The 17087-nt window shown below is 33.3% G+C and overlaps 1 protein-coding gene across 1 annotated transcript in view; it reads right to left on the bottom strand.

The window, feature by feature from the left end:
- LOC106639281 (dual specificity calcium/calmodulin-dependent 3',5'-cyclic nucleotide phosphodiesterase 1A-like) overlaps positions 1-17087 on the bottom strand; it is a 115434-nt gene that overhangs the window by 13617 nt on the left and 84730 nt on the right. Inside the window, exons 2-5 of the mRNA XM_089592714.1 lie at positions 14147-14401; positions 8693-8909; positions 6931-7044; positions 3589-3735 (exon numbers count right to left, since the gene is read on the bottom strand). Coding sequence (XP_089448840.1) covers positions 3589-3735; positions 6931-7044; positions 8693-8909; positions 14147-14401 — 733 coding nt within the window. The remainder of the gene's footprint in view (positions 1-3588; positions 3736-6930; positions 7045-8692; positions 8910-14146; positions 14402-17087) is intronic.

Raw genomic sequence — 17087 nt, 5'->3', positions numbered from 1 at the left:
GTAAATTTTATTAATTAACTGGCTGCTGAATATTATCATGTGGATAAGTTTGAAATATATACATGTATAATATTATTTATAACTATATTTTTTTAGGTTTATTAAACTGTAGTAATTGAATTTATCGCACTTGGTTTTTTGTATTGGCTTAAAAAAATACCGTAGTAATTAATTTTATCGCTTTATCAATAAAATCAGCACACTCAGATGAAAACGTTTGATCCTATAACTAAATATTAAAAATAAAAATACGAAAAATTTTATTTCTTCCCGGAAAAAAGTTAAGTTTTTTTTTTTAAGGCACGTTACAAAAATGAGATATTTGTTTCTAAATTCAATTTCTACAAAAATCAAAAATCAAAAAAAATTTCTATTATTCTAAGTTGTCTCGATCAATCGCATATAATTATGGATTAAAAATTTGTTGTTAAAAATACAGCAAGTGTATTTGTGCACATAGATATAAAACAATGACAAATATACAATAAATTATACGGTAAAAACAGTCTCGGTTCCAGCAGGCATCGGACGTTCCAGGGTTTGAAAACTGCAAGCTAGACATAACATATCACATCACATTCAGGACCACTAAAATGGAATTAAGAAAAAAAAACGTATAGAGGAATAATAAGTATAAGTAGATAACATATAAACGTTATGGATGTGGACGAATAGACGAACAGAACAGGCAGGCAGACAGGGGTTAGTTAAGTATTCAAAGCACATAGTCAAATCTATATCGATATAAACGTCAAAAATAACGCAAATAAGTTATATATATATACAATAATTATTAGGTACGTATGTGTAGAGGAAGTTGAGGTTGTTTGATTATTTAAGGTGATTTTACATGTACAACTCTCTAGGCCAGTACCTAGGAGGTAAAAAACTTATTTTGCCAAAAATATATCTACATTATCCACATGTTTTTAAAACTGTAAATGATTTAATTATTAATAATTACCAGTAAAGAGTAGTTATATTTGATTTTTGATCTTGGGTGGAAAAATACGATTTTCTACAATAAAAACAGAGCAGGAGGTGCCAATTTTTCACCCGTATGTTTCAAAAAATCTTGTACGCAACGTGAAGGATTTCCACACTCGTTACATAAATATCCATTAAATGGTTACTATATTTTCAGTATTGAAAAAATTCAAGACTTTTATTTACTCTCATGTACTACAAAAAATTTGTTACGACCGAAGAAATTTTTATTTTCTTGCATAACCACCTTAATATCAAAACACTATTCCAATGATAATGTAACTTGGATTATATTTCGTAGAATAGTATCAAGTATTACAAGTCCATGCTTTCCCAACTTCCCCTACACGCACGTAAATCAGATATCTCTGTTGGGACGTATAAGTCATGCCACGCGAGCGAGTTTTAACTACAAAGTAGGTACAGTATTAGAGATGTGTGTTTGTGTTCGGTCTATAATCCCGCAGTGGTAGATTGCATTGTACGAGGTATCCTTTCCCTCATCGTCCTATGAAGCTCGTGTATATATATATGTAGAATACATAGACAATGAGACACGGGAAACTGGATGGATGTATACGTATACGCGTGCATTTGTTACGAAAGGTTGTACGAAAGCGTGTGCTCACGCCCCCACATTTGACAAGAATCGCATCATTGTACCTATGTAACAAGCGCTCTTTGATAGACAACCTCGCAGAAAGTGTAACAACTCGATTGGTTTTCGTGTTTTCTGGGCGAGTGCAGGGATTTTTTTGTTTATGCTAAAATAGGGTTCTTTCGTGTAACATTTGGATATAGATTTTTTTTTTTTTTTTTTTAATGAATATTCAACAAATTTGAATCAAAAGTAAACTAAGAATTATGAAAAGAAGATGTAGTGATTTTTTCATTTATGATTTGCACGTTTTTAAATAAAACCAGTTTTTCAATTGGTGCTAAAAGATAATACTGTATTATGTGTTTTTTTTTTTTTTTACTTCAAGTTGTTATCAAGCCTGATATAGGAAATAAGGCGTTGCGATTTGCGAAAGTAAATAAAATAAAATGCAGAAACAATTAATACAGTACAAAGTAGTTTAATTATCTTTTATTTAATAAGAAAATTAAAAAACATGTAATTTAAAAGGAAAAAGTTGAGTATGTGTTTTACTTATATTGATATTTTATCTGATAAATAATAAGTTATTAACTGTAATATTTATTACTGTAAGTAATAAACTTATGTATAACGTATGAGTGAATAATTGCTGAAAAAACAACATATTATACCAAGCTTACGGTTTGCCTGAACATAATAGAATACATATTCTAATTCTAAACTGGATTTACTAGAAAAATTTTATGATATTTGGTAAATTATTAAAATATTGAAACTCGTTAATAATTTATGTTTAACAAATTATTAAAAAAATATTTATAAATATGGCTTGTTTATAATGCAATAGATGTTAATCTCTTGCTTGCCTTTCTAAATAAGTGATTTATTATTACTGAGTTTTTTCCGAAATACTAGAGTCATGTCCATATACCACTTAACATTTCATAAAAAAATCCATGACGTAACAAAAGAGTGATTGATGTAAGCCGTAAGATTCGTGATGTTCTTTTAGTTGAAAAACATCAATGAAACTGCAACAGAGTGTAAATCCTAGCTTAAGGTTCGCTACCCTTAGCAGTAATATCTCTGAATTTCAAAGAGACCCTTAGTTAATATCTTTAAAGGAGTCTTAAATAGTATCAAGTTTTAATTATGTAAAAAAAATTTTAATTTATGAGATCCAATCAAATGAATGATGAAGTAATGCTGCTGAAGATTATAATTTAATTTAAAACATCAGTAAAAAAAAGGAGAAACATTTTCATATTTCTTTAATATCTAGTAAAAAGCATGCATCCTGCAATATGTGATACGACTACAGTACAAAATATATGAAGAAAAAATTTGGCCCTGTATTACATTAAAAAGTATTTGTTTAAAAAAAAAAAATGATCTAACGACATTGTGTTTATAAATATGTTTGATAGATTACATGATTTAATAGTATGTGTATTTTTGATGCAAACATATTAAATATTATGTTATTTTTATTACTTAGAAGAAAATGTATTTGTGTACACTTAATGGTGTACATCACTACTAAAAGATCTGTATTTAATAATTACTACTTGAAAAATTTTTGAAGTACTCTCATTCTTGTAAATACATTTTTAAGTAACTTTTTGCTTTCTACTACCTTCTAATTAGACTAAAAGTATTTAAAAAAATTAAAAATTGGTTCTCCGTGCAACTAACTTTTTATTTATTGCGGAAAACGAAGCTAGATTCATACCTAAGCCCAATGAAATTTTTCTAAAAGTGTAAATAAAAAAGGATGTAATTGATGCCTACAGGTTAATATATATAAATTAAAAAAAAAATGATAAAAAAAGGAAAGAACTTGATACGTATATGTGATATATCTATTAAAAACATTTCTTCGTTTCTAAACATCAAAAAAAGAAACAATTTCGGTTGGAGTAAGATTTGTTCGCACGCGGGTATGAAAATTTAGGGAGGAATAATTGTCGTTGGTAATTGTGAATGTATTTGGTCGCAACCTGGCCCACACGGGGGTGCGAAGCTTCCGCTTCTGTGTAGCCACGGCGTGGCTCTGCGGTCCATCGGCGTCGAATCCGGGCGGTGGTGTGGTCGTTGAAGGCACCGACGGCAACGTGGTCGCCCTACGAGGCGCTCGCGGGTGCACCCTAGGGTTGTGCTCATTAGTTACTTTTACACAGCATTAGCCTTACTTACACACATACGAGACACCAAACTTTAGTTGTCTTTGTTCTTTTGTTTTTTAATTTTTAAGGGTGTGTTTAAAAATTTTTCTGCCTGTACAATTTAATTTTTTTTATCATTATTTTGTTATTTTTATAATTTGTTCTCATTATTTGCTGTGGTCTTACGGAAAATACTTTGGTATTAGTAGAACTAACATTAAATTATCAATAACAATAAGATTTCGAATGTCCAAGTAGTAGGTATAATCGATGAAGATTTGATTTTTTGACTAATTAAGATTATACCAGAAGTTTTAACTAGAATTATTTTTTCCATTAAACGAATAAATAGTTGAAGAGATATAACTTCACAAATATATAAAAAAAATACGATATTAAAATTATAAATAAAGTATTCAACTAATGACTTAGTCAAAGAATAAATATAAAAAGGAGAAAATGAATTCTTAAATAAATAATAATCATAAATGGTAGATGAACATTACAGGTGTCATTTGACTTGCAATAAAAAAGTTGATGAAGCTTAGGAGAGTAATCATAGTTAAAAAAATTTTAATAAGTCAATTCGGTTAATTTTGTAAAAAGAATTCAAGTAACCCTAAAAACTATCGTTGTACCCGAGAAATTTCGTGAATTAAATAAACATTAAAAGTGAAATAATGATGAATCCCGTTACTGGAGTACCAAAAAATTGGAAACAAAAATAAACGACGTCACCAAGCCATAACCCAATCCAAAGCCAGTGGAGCGATTGTTCAAAAAGTTTACCCCAAAAAATCTCAATCATCAGACCCTTTGTTTTCATCAAAACCACCCCAATCTTACATACACTCTCCATCCTGCCGTAAAAGGAGGATAAAAAGTTTTTCAGCTGAGCCCACGGACTCTGGACACTCGGAAGCTCGTTTTTTCTGAAGCTACGATGTCGCGTGCCTAAAACTCGACTAGAGCAACAAAATACAACAACACCCGTGGGAAAGAAAAACAAGAGGGCAGAGGTCCGTTCTTCGCTCCACCGGAGCTATTTGTTATCCAAGCGCTACGGGTCCATCGTAGCGCTCTCGACTGGCATCTACGAGGGGAAGAAAAGCCAATGTAAGTAGACTTTATCCCGCAGTTGTTAGCAAAGACGACCCCTCCCCCGCTTTTTTCCATCGGCATTCCGGGGCTGTATCTAGCTTTCACCACATCCTTGCGTCGCCAAGTGGCTGGCTCTGCTGCGCTAATTAAGAATCGAGAGAGTCAATTAAAAGAGTCAAGCTTGACTGCCGTTCTTTTTCCAAAGTAAAGTATCCTGTAGAAAAAAAAGAGGGCGAAGGAACGAGGTATTGTACAACACGTGACTGAAATTCGAGGTGTCGCTTGGAAGGTGAGGGAAAGGCCGTCGGTAACATTTCTAGAAGCTTTTCGAGCGACACTGCTGAAAATAACTCAACATTGTTAATTGAGAAAGATCCTGTCGTGCTCATTATACGATTCGTTTTTTAAGTGCAATTAGGAGCCTTTTTTGTGTGTACATACACGCCTCATAACCTGTTTAACATGTAGGTTGGCTTAAAGCGGATGGAGTTATTTGATGTATAGAGAATCCAAAGGATCGAAGCCATTTTTTCTATTTGAGGATATTTCTTTTTTTCAGACGAGTTTTCGTCGGAGGATGTATTTTTGTACGAGCTGGTTATTTAATTTTTTTCGGAATGCCCGAAACACACCGGAATGGTGAGGTAAACAGTGGCGGAGGCAAAATTAATCGATAATAGTGTTGATATAGGAACGCGATCTAGTGCCCTGAAAATGGTTTCCTGAAAGCTATTGATTTGTCTCAGTTTTGTCCCAATGGATGGATGAGGCTTGCTTGAATGTTGAAGTGAAAATACGAAAACAAGAGCACAACAGAACCTTTGAATAATTGTACGAGGTAAAATTATTTTAAATAAAATTATGTTATTTGATAAATGTATTATTAACTTTACGTATTCTTAACATATTAAATTAAAATTAAAAAAAAAATAATAATAATAAATAAATAAATTGTGGACTAAAATATTGGAACCGCTGCAAGCAAAGTGATATAATTTTTTACTCATGTAATACGCAAAGTCAATTGAGTATTGATGAATATTACTTTTTTAAAAGTTTTTCATGACTCAAATCAAAATTCTTATAGTTAAAAAAATAAAAAATCAGCTGGAAGAGTAACTTTTTTATTTTTTATTTTGATAGAGGATGAAAATGCGCTAAGAAAGAGGTAAACGTTGTTCAAATATTCCCCACCGAGAGTTCACTCTTGGCCTTATGATTTTCACTTAAGGCGAAAGCCATACCCGTTAAACCTGTTTGAAAAATTATTATTTCAAGCGAGAACGTGCATATGACTTTTTGTTTCCATTTTCACTGTTACTATTCATAACACAGTGGCAGGTGTTTCACTTTACTCGCGTCATTCCAAAATTTCTGGCCCCTTGAATATTTGATTTTTCATTGGAAGCTTAAAATTAAGGCTGAGCTTGAGCTTTCGTTAGCTGGTGATGTGCGTGCACGCTGTCTGGGAAACATGTAAGAGGTGGCATGGAAACTTTAATTGCTACCAGAGAAGAATGCGTGTATGCGTATGGTTAAAAAAAATTAAAAAAAAGATGAGTATAGAGCAAGAAAATGCGAGGATGCCGTATACTTTATTTAATGGCAATAGATGTGCCGCCTTAAAACGAAGAGTGGGACAAAATATGGAAGAGCTGTTATAGATATTGATGGATCAGTTTTTTTAAGTCATTGCTGAGGTAAACACGTTTTTTATCAGTGTAGCACTTCAAATTTTTATGTTATAGTTAAAAAAAAAAGATATAATACGTTTACTTTCCTATGCCAAAAAACCTACGTTTGAATATTATTTAGAGTCTGTTTTTAGCTTCTTTTTAAAAATAAAGAAAAAATGCCGGTTAAAAGTCTCAAAGTTGACGTGGAAGTTTCAATACTAGCTGTATGTTTAATTTAAAAAATATTTTGGAAAATTCCATCATGTAACGATGCGTAAATTTTCAAACACCGTAAAATAGATGTGAGTAATAAAAATATATTAGTAAAACAAGTAAATTACATATTTTCATCATCAAATATAAGCCTTTAGTAACCGTTGAAAACTTCCTTCGTACTTACTTGGTCTCATCGATAAAAACAGCTTCGAGCACACGAGCCGCATAGTGCAAATTTCGTTGCAGAAGTTCCGCGTTTATTTCACCGTGTTGTAATTTACGTAAAAGGCACCTCAGTCTGAAAGCAAAAGAAAATTATATACATATTATTATGAAGTTCATTATTATAATGCTTTAAAACAATTGAGAAAAATTGTTGATTAAAAAATATTATGTTAACTACAGGGCATTATTTATATCCATTACTCGTACGCACATAAGAGATAATGATTTAAATAAAAATTTTATTAATAAATACGAATAGTACTTTTATTTCTTTTTTTTCAAACTAAAAATAAATCAAGGAATAGCAAAAAAAAAAAAACATATTTATTAATAAAAAAACAAAAACTGGTAAATTAATTAAAAATTAAGTCGTGGAGAAATGAGATAGTTAATCACATCAAGTTAAATTGGATCTGTTGAAACTTTTACCGTGAACAAAAAATTGTGTACATTATAACGTTCCTTTTGTATGATTAAATGAAATTTAATATTGTACATTCAATATTTTGCTTTCATTAGAAAATCAAGAAATTCTTTTTTTTTTAGTTATAATAGTTTTAAGAAATGAAAAAGATGTGATAATAAAGTACATAAAAATTAAATGATTCAATAATACGAAAATGTATTGTTGCATGAACAAAAAACAATATTTCAATTGATTTGCCATAAAAAAGGTGGATTCTAATGCCAACAAGGAGTCACAAATCGACGCAGCGATCAAAGACAGCGCTAACTCAAAATTGTTTTAAAAAAAGCTTTAACTCGAAAATCGGGTGTAATGTGAGTTAGCACTTTCTTCAAAGCAATTGTATGTTACCGTTTTTTTGACCAAGCTGTCGTTATACTATTGAATTTTTTTTTTAATACGGAGACTCATTAAAAACTTTTTATAACAAGGAATCCTGTATATACAAAAATGATTGGTAACGAAGTATCATTGTCTCGAAAAGAGTGGAGTAATTTTCCAAGTAAATTCTTGAATATGACTTGCAATATATCTAATTCGTGCCAAAATCGTGGCCTCCGAAAAAGAAAATTTTTTCCATATACCACACTTGGTACGAAAAATCATTAATCCTTACTAGATTAAGACGCACAAGACGAATAGCACCCTTACAAGTACAAATGGACACGAATCCCACGACGAAAAGAAAGAAAAGAAAAAATGAAGAAAAAAACCGGAGGTCCTTGCCCGCTTAATAAGGTAGCCGACATGAAATCCATCACTCGACAAAGGACGGGACAAAAGTCGTGTCCTGCGAGCCATCAGCGCGTCGTCGTTTCGACTGATCATTATCGATTTCGTTTCAACGCCCCCCTGATTATCCAAGGTTTCGGACACCCCAATCCGCTTACGAATAATCCCCTCACAGGAGAATATTTGTACGGCATAAGTCAGCGCTAATTTGGTTCCGATAGATCAAGTGAGATACACGTGCTGAGCTAAATTAATACACGTGAAAGCCCAGAGCTCGAAATCGTGGCTTCCAATGAACAGAGAAGCCTCGATGCTCTGCTGCAAAACAGGTACGTAGGCGAAGCTGTGCTGTTGAAGATAACATTATTTCACCACGACTATAGAGGGGATGCTCTTTCTGTATCTGTATCGCAGTACCAGCGAAGCTAAGGGGCTCTTGCTTGTATTGTCCATTTCCCGCGGAATGTAGAGGTTACTGGTAAATCAGGCTGTGTACACGGTGCTATTGAAAAAAAAGTCTTACCTGAGGGCTGCCTTATCACAGGCATCCGGAGTGTCGACGGCGGGTAGAGAATCCGTCGTGAGATCCAGCCGATCGAGTATCTCGTCAAGATCGTCGACGGATTGGCCTCGGAGGTAGGCCTCGGGATTGTCGGAATGACCGGGACTCTCGAAGCTATCGCTGGTGTTCGTTTTACTTTTTGCGGAGCTTCGTCGGGTTATCGTCAGTGTGCCTTGTTCTGGAAAACACGATGAAATGGTACCGCGTTAGTTTTATTGTGCGATAAGCTTTTAAATTGGATACATTGAAATCTTTCGCCTAAACAGTTCAATGAGGATTTTTTCATTTGCAGAGCTATTTATTACGAAAAAAAAATATTAACAGTTCGTTTTATTGTAAAAAAGTCATTTTAGTGCTTGCATAGTATAATTCATACGTACACAACAAAGTCGAGCAAGAAAATTTAATTTTTAATGCTTTTCATTAAAATAGTTCAGCTTCCAGTATCAAATCGTCAAAATAACTCAAATAGATTGGTCTGTTTTTGGATAAAATTTTTTTTTATTTTTCGATTGTGTAAAGTTACAAAGAAAAAATGTTTCATCCAACAAAATGCTTATTAAGAAAACAAATTTTTTTTCAAGCCCAAGACTTGCACACAGATTTTAATTATCTGTAAGTAAACTAGCAAATTTCTGCTCTTTTTTATGGGTATAAATTAACAATGAGAAAAGGAGATATTGCAAGAGCAACAGTCGACAGAACGGAAAGAGAGTCGTCGAGCTCATGCGCGAGAGCCGCACTGCGTCTGGTCTTATCTTGGCTTTTTCACCGAGCTCGAGGGTCTTGCTGGCAAAGTGCCACGTCTGCCGAATCCCTAAATCCATTGCACTTGGTTGGCAGTGAAAAAATTCTTTCAAGCGTTCATTTATCTATGATTTACACTCAAATATGAATAACTCGGACCAGAAAAGCTAGTTCATGCAAATAGTGGTACTGTTTTTGTTAAAAATCTGTTTTCTCGTAATACAAAGTTGTAGAATCAGCTGCACGCCTTACAGACAGCGTCACATCTACAGCAAACGGGGCACAAAAGTAATTTTTATTACTTTTACTTACACGTTTTGAAATTTTAGTAATAATGCAAAGTATTGTCCGATGACACAAAACGTAAATTGTATAAATTTTGTTTAAGATTATTTATCGTAAAATACAGAAAATTACTACTTGTTAATTTATAATACATCTGCATGTTTTGGATAAGATGCTTGTATCAAGATAACAATTTTATTTTATTTTATCTACGGTTGGGAGATCAGATAGAATTTACACAAAACTTAACATATTTAAACTCTATTTTATGTTCTGCGTGCCAAGAAGATAGTAAATTACACAGAGTGCAAAAAAATAAAATCTAGTAACCTCGTGATAGTAATCAATTTAATAATTAACAGAGTTCTTGATAAAGCTAATTTAGCCATTCTTCGACAGGTGCTCCATTTTGCCAAAAAGTTTGGGATCTGTTTACGAGAAACTTTTCATCGAAGAGAATACGTTATTCTGAAAACCCTCATGGCCTATACTCGAGCAAAAGAGCAAAAAGTTGAAAGAAAAAAAAACCCAGGAACAGATCAAGAATCACGTGCAACAAGAGAGTGGTGGTTCGCGAAATACTCGAGTCTAAAAATTTTGCGATTCTTTTTTTCCTTTTATTTCCGTCCGACACTTTATCCCCTCATCGCGCATTACCCACTTTGAATGTAATACCCATTGACGGGCTACAATCGACAGCCAGACCAGGGGGAGAAAAGTGTTTTTGAACTGTAAACGTCGCCAGTTACGGTCTCTCCTTTCCAAAGATTAGGCAGCTCATCGCACGCTCCTTACTACGTTTGTGTCCTTGTGCGAATCCAAAGACATCGATTCGAGGAAATTTGAAAAACGCCGCACAGACACTCAGATGGACCGTGGAAATTCGAATTTCTTTTTGTCACCTCCTCTCCATTTTTCTTGGTCTCTCGATACTTTGTTTCCATCTCGTTTGAAGTGCAACATTTGAATTTATAAATTCGATTTCCCCAAAAGGATTCGACATCGCGCTCGAGGGTACAAAAAACAGCGGGAGCTAATTAATTTTTCTCTCGCAATTGGAGAGCTTTAGCTCTGAAAATAACGTACCTATGCACGCTTGGATTGGATAAGCCAACATTTACGAGTACATGATTACATCCGAGCACAATATTGTGGCTTGGTCTCGCGAAACGAGGAGGTCTTTGAGAGTTTTTAATTAGCTTACGAGTTATTGCGTTGTTCAGTTCCATAGGAGTAAGTTAACTCGAAAATATCTTGCAAAAACAGGTTTTTCGTTTAGTTAGGCAAATCCTTTGGTTGTACGTTTGGTGAAACAAAAGAGTTCTACGTCCCGTGTAAATGTGCGCGTCTTCGTTCCACTTTCGCTTTCCATTCGAGTGGTGTAAGGAACATCTATCTCTCCACGGCGAATGTGAAAAGGAGTTCTATACGTATACTGTGCGTGTTTGCATGCCCCACCCTCGTCTGACGTTGGCGACGACGCGAAAGTTGAACAGCTTACGACCCATATTTCTTCCGTCATGGTGTGTTTGCACAGAGGCTACACGTATAGGTACACAATTTTTATAAAGATTAAGTCGTTATTACCATTGGGACATTTTTTTTTTTTTTATTTGTTTTTTATATATTTTTTTAAAATATTTTTTTTAAATAAAACTTGGTATTTTTGAAATATTCAAAAGCCATAGTGCACGTATTAAAAAAAAAAAAAAAGACATTATTTATCATCAGACTGGTATACATTAACTCTACAGACAAGTGCAAGTAAACCGTAATTGTCTGATAAATATAATTTTGCTGATTTTCATGACAAGTACTGATTAATTGAATTGAACAGTTTAGAGATGTATACTTACGAAATGAATAAAATAGTAGATATTCACTTTGAAGTTGTAGTTCTTTACTACTCTAAAGAAAGGAGTGAGCTAATTTGTACTACTATTACTATTTTTTGTAAACTATTGTTTACAACTAATATGTATACATAAAATCTTGTAAAACAATTCATTTATTGAATAGATTAAGTGATTAATTGTCACAAATTTTGTAAGGCAATATTTTTAAATAAAATCAAAATAAAAAAAAAAAGTTCTTAAAAACAAAGTTTTATTTTTCATTGGTATTCAAAAACATGGTGATAGGTATTCAAAAACAGAAAAATTATCCGAGGGTTATCAAATTCGATCGAGAGAATTCTGAGATATGATCAATTGTTTGTATTTGCACTTATACAAACATAATCTTAATGACTTTTTTTGTATAAAATTCTTCCAGAAATTTTAACATAAAATACCCTACAAAGAAGAGAAAAAGAAAGAAAAATTACTTTTTAAATCGATAAAATCGAAATAAAAAAAACCAAAGAATAACATTGAAAAATTTTTTTAGTGGTAATAGAATAGGTACACTGATACAAAAAGAAAATAATCAAAGCTTTGATAGAAATCAGTTGAGGATCTCTGAGATGTGATTGATTACATACACGTATTTGCCAAAGCTTTCTATTCCGATTATAAACTTTTAGAAATACATTCACCACATCACCTCAATATGTGATTTTTGTCTATTACAAAACTTTCTTCATACAGAGAAGTACAATTGAAAAAAAAATCTTTTATTTTTCAGCAAAAATTTTTACATGCCTCGTCGAATCGAAATATAAATCTCTGAAGTTGAAAACTGTAAATTATTTTGATGTTTTTCGTTTACATTTATCGAAGGGCTTCATGTTTCTATTAAGAAGAAGAAAAAACAAAGGGAAAAAGTATTGATGCACTTATTTATCGTTTATATTGCAAGAGACAGAGGCGAGTAATCTATCATGGGCAACGATTTCAAAATGAAAGAAGTTGGCCGCAAACTTTTTCCCTCCATGGCAGAGGATTTAAAAAGTTTGTCATAACAAAACTTGGCAGCTTGACTCCTCCTTTTACTCCTCTTTCTACTGCTGGTAGTTTGGATTAATAATAAAAAGTTCATTGCGCTATATTCGCCAACTCATTTTATTTTCTTTTGTTGTTGTTTTCATTTTACAGAGATGTATAATTTGAAACGTTAGATCCTACTTTCTTTGAATGTCACAAGAAATACATTACGACGTTGAGATTTATTTTCCTTAGTTAAAAGTTTGTTGTTCTTAATAAACCAAGTCTCCTGGAAAGCGAAAGAATGAAATAAATTTCTCTGTTCTCTAACTTTTAAGATCTTGTAAGATTTTAAATTTATGTCTTGCTGCTTGTTGAATTATATTGAAGTCTCTTAATACCTAAATGAGCTTGACAAGTACAGAAGTTAAGTAATAAAGACATGCATAATTTGTGTAGTAGAGTTTCTCGAGGTAAAAAGCGCTTGATTTAGCATACATTTTGAGTTTCGATAATTAAAAGCACTGTTTATGTTGAAAAACATGTAATAAAATATTTATGTTTATGTTAAACTTGTAAAAAAATATTCTTCATTAAGTAAAAAGATATTTCGTACTTCAGTGATATTTAAAATAAATTTTAATATTCTTAATAAATAATAGACACAACTGTAATGCACTTCATGATTAATGATTGACTTCAGATTTTAATTATGATTCTCTGACAATATAGTGTAATTCTCTGTTATTTTTTAATAAAAATTATTGGATTTAAAAATAGTTGAGATTGTGAATTTATATTTATTCATGAGAAGTAGGAGCATTGGTAATATCTAGTAATACATCGGGTAAAAATAAAATGAGACGTAGTACATAATATAATAAAAATTATCATTTCGAATCGTCGTACTGATTTTCATTTCATTTTAAATTTATATTCAAAAATAATATACGCGTATTTTCCATTACTGCATTCAACATTACCTGAATACGTAATCTTATTTAAAAAGTACAAATGTGAATTAAACTGTTTTTTCATTTTCGCGCGAAAGTAATTATCTTCTCAGTCCAATCGACAGCTGCTTAATGAAACGCCGAGCACGCATAGAAATTGCTTTCGCAAAAAATTACAAAAACCTGAGACTGATGTAAATGGAACAAAGAAAAAACGTCCAGATTGAATCGTCTTGTGACGTACATCCCAGCCTACATTCCACGGATTCCAGACCCAGGCATGATAACTCAATCAAATCCATTTCCAATATCAAACGTCAACATCTCGATTCCCGACTCGCGCTACTTTCCTTTTTTCATTTGGAAAACCCTTACACAGGAAAAAACGTTATATCTCAAGACCCTTATCGCCGTTTCTCACTCGAGTCTGGTAATCATCGACGGATAAAAAGCAAAGCTCTGCTTTCGCCTCGACAGCAGCGACAAAAAACTGCTCAAGGATGGGGGAGACGAAGAAGAAGATTCCAATGCAAACATGAAAAAATAACGGATCGAAGGTGACTTACTGGGTAGTTGACCGTTGCGGCCTGGGGGAGAGGTGGACGAGGACGAGTACGGCAGCGGCGAGACCGCGTCGCTATCACCACCGGCGCCGCTGCCGTTGCCGCTTGTCTGAGATGTCGGGCAGCTCGGGTCGTTGCAGCAGACAGAGCCGGTGTTGGTTCTTGTTGTTCCATTGCCATCTCCGTCAGCCGGATGGCTGTCGGTGAGGCTACCACTGCAGTCCTCCCTCTCCTCTCGTCGTTCTGGCGGAGATGCAACTGGAAGTAGAGGTTTTTTTCGAAAATTATTACTTTCTTTCATTTTTTTTTTATCTTAACTTAATACATTTGCATGTTTAGAGACTGTAATTCGATGCCAAGACTTAAAGTATATTATATGCTACCCACATATCGACGATAATTGGTTACTAAAAATCAACGTGTTTCATGAGGTTTATACATTTCAATGTGTACATGAAAATATCAGAAATTTAACAAGCGACCTGGTTGCGGAAATTTTCCCTGAAATGAATTACTATACGTGTTCATAGAATGTGTACTACTTGGAATATATTTTCCATAATGTGACTCTAAATATGTCTATTTGCATGTTATCAAATACGTATGACATTATACATGTAGTTGGCATACACGTGCTTGAACAATTGTACATTGTAGACTTTGGTATTTACTCCGTGAAAGTCGCAACTTCTGTGTACTTATTTATTGGGACTTAAATCCTGAATATTTTAAAAGTAAAATTGGTTGCATCAGCCATCGTAGCTATAAATTTCAGGATTTTTCACGAGATGTTTCACCAGGTAAAATTAAAGTAAGCGCCAGCTCTCCCTTTTGAAACTACTCACGTAGCGAATAATCTGCCCTACTTTAATGAAAGCTACGACTTCAGCATACACATCGATAAAAAGACAATAATACTAGCTTCATCGATCCGAAATTATGACTAAATAACAGACTTCCCGTGTCCAATTCAACGTGAGTCATCTTTTATCATTCATTGTCCATTGATTTTTATTAGGATTTTTAAAAATCGTTTGGATAAGAGACTGTCATGGATAGTTTTTAGATGAATAAATATCAGATGAATTAAAATTGTTCAAATTATTCATGGACATTATATTTGTCGTTCAAAGTTTCATGTTTTACAATGGTAATCCAACTAGAATCAAATAGCACACCATTTGGAGGTAAGTCGTTACGGGAAGCTCATTATATTTTGAACTTGACTGAACTACAAATCCAGACTCAATAACCTATTCGCCCTCGGTGATGAAGAGTATTCTGGATAAACTTTGTCATACCAGTTAAGTATAACTATACTCCCCGCGACAAATAGTACGAGACCAAAATAGCGTCGTTGCTTTTTGTCAAAGTGTAGTGCGCAGGACATAATAACGTTGCACAAAATTGACTGTACAGTGACACTGACGATGATAGTTGTCGAGCTCTCTACGTTTTCATCAAGAGCTTTTACATTGCGCTCAAGAGTATCATTACAGAGCCGCGTGCTGCGTCAGCGAGCGATCCGAGTGATTTAATGTTTGGCTTTTCTCTCTTTATTTTTTTTCCTTCGTCTTCGATCTTCGCTGTCCCACCCTCACCGCGCCGTCGCTGCGTAGTACGTTTTGTAGGTATAAATAGCGAGAGCCTCGCGTTAGAAGAGGGTGAGAATAGAGTAACGGTGATTTCTATTGGATTTCCAAGCGAAGCTCGGGAGGTGGAGGGATGGTGACGCAAGAGAAAATTGTGGCGGGTTGGGAAAACATCGATTACGGAGCTTGGAGTGGAGAGAAAGTGTCGATCGGACTTTGAGGAATTTCATGGAGGGATACGCTACCTGGAAATCGTTTCTTTGGTATTTCGAGTATATATATATCGCTGTGTTGAGATTAATGGTTAGTAATGTTATGGAATTTTTTTACTATCTGTCAGGAATAACGAAAGATTCATTTTGAATTTGAGACAATATTGAGAAGGCCCTTTTTCTTTCTGATAAAAATCGCTTACATATACATTTTGTTGATATTTTTATATGTTGCAAAAGATGATGTACTACAAGCTATGGTTTACTAAGATAATTTTTACATCATCAATAAAATTATTTTCTAAACATAGTATTTTATATAAGTTATTTACACTTCAAGTGAAGAAAGTGGATTTTATACTTGTTTTTGATTTACACCTGATACTAGACGAGTTGATCACCCCCAAAAAGATAGCTGAAATTTTGACCAAAAATTCTTTGTAGTATATTTTACAAGTAAATATGATATTCGTATTCAGCACCCTCGTTATCAGATATACAAGTGTTTTTAGCGATTAAAACAAGGTTGGTTGGTACTCAAAAAAAATTGTGGGTGATCCGCACCTTGATACGCAAAAATCAAAAAGAAGCACGTTTTAAATTATTGATAGAAATGAGGTAAGTGTAGTAGCTCGGTGCGACGAGAGTTAAAAATATAGGAAATAAAAAAATAAAAAATAATGATAAAATACTGATAATGACTACTAGGAGATATTAAAGTAAACGTAATAAGACAACTTGTAATGAATATACACACATATACTTTTTCTATTTAGATGAAAATTAATCGTAAAAGTTTAATGAATTTGATATTACAAATAAATTTTCTGATAAGAATGTAAGAAGTTATACTGACGTAAGCTGATTCTCATGCAGTGCACGTACGTAAACACAAGGTAAAAAGAAAATCATTGATCCGAATACGTCGAACGTGATTGATTTTTTTATTTTTTTTTTTTTATAGAACGTTTACATAGAGATTTCAAGTTCCAAAGTGAAAAACCTTATTACGTACAGCACTGGTACACAAATGATGCCTATTTTTTTGTGATGTGAATTGCTTTGGTTGTTCAAAGTACTCTTAGCTCTCGATAAAAACTTTTTACGGCTTTTGTTACAGTCGAGATTCAATGCATCAAT

Source organism: Copidosoma floridanum, unplaced genomic scaffold (genome assembly GCF_036245765.1).
Source record: "Copidosoma floridanum isolate Cflo_tuat_1 unplaced genomic scaffold, Cflo_Japanese_pri ptg000019l, whole genome shotgun sequence".
Lineage (NCBI taxonomy): Eukaryota > Metazoa > Arthropoda > Insecta > Hymenoptera > Encyrtidae > Copidosoma > Copidosoma floridanum.
The sequence above is the reverse complement of the archived record's forward strand: the minus strand, read 5'-3'. Positions and strand labels throughout refer to the sequence as shown.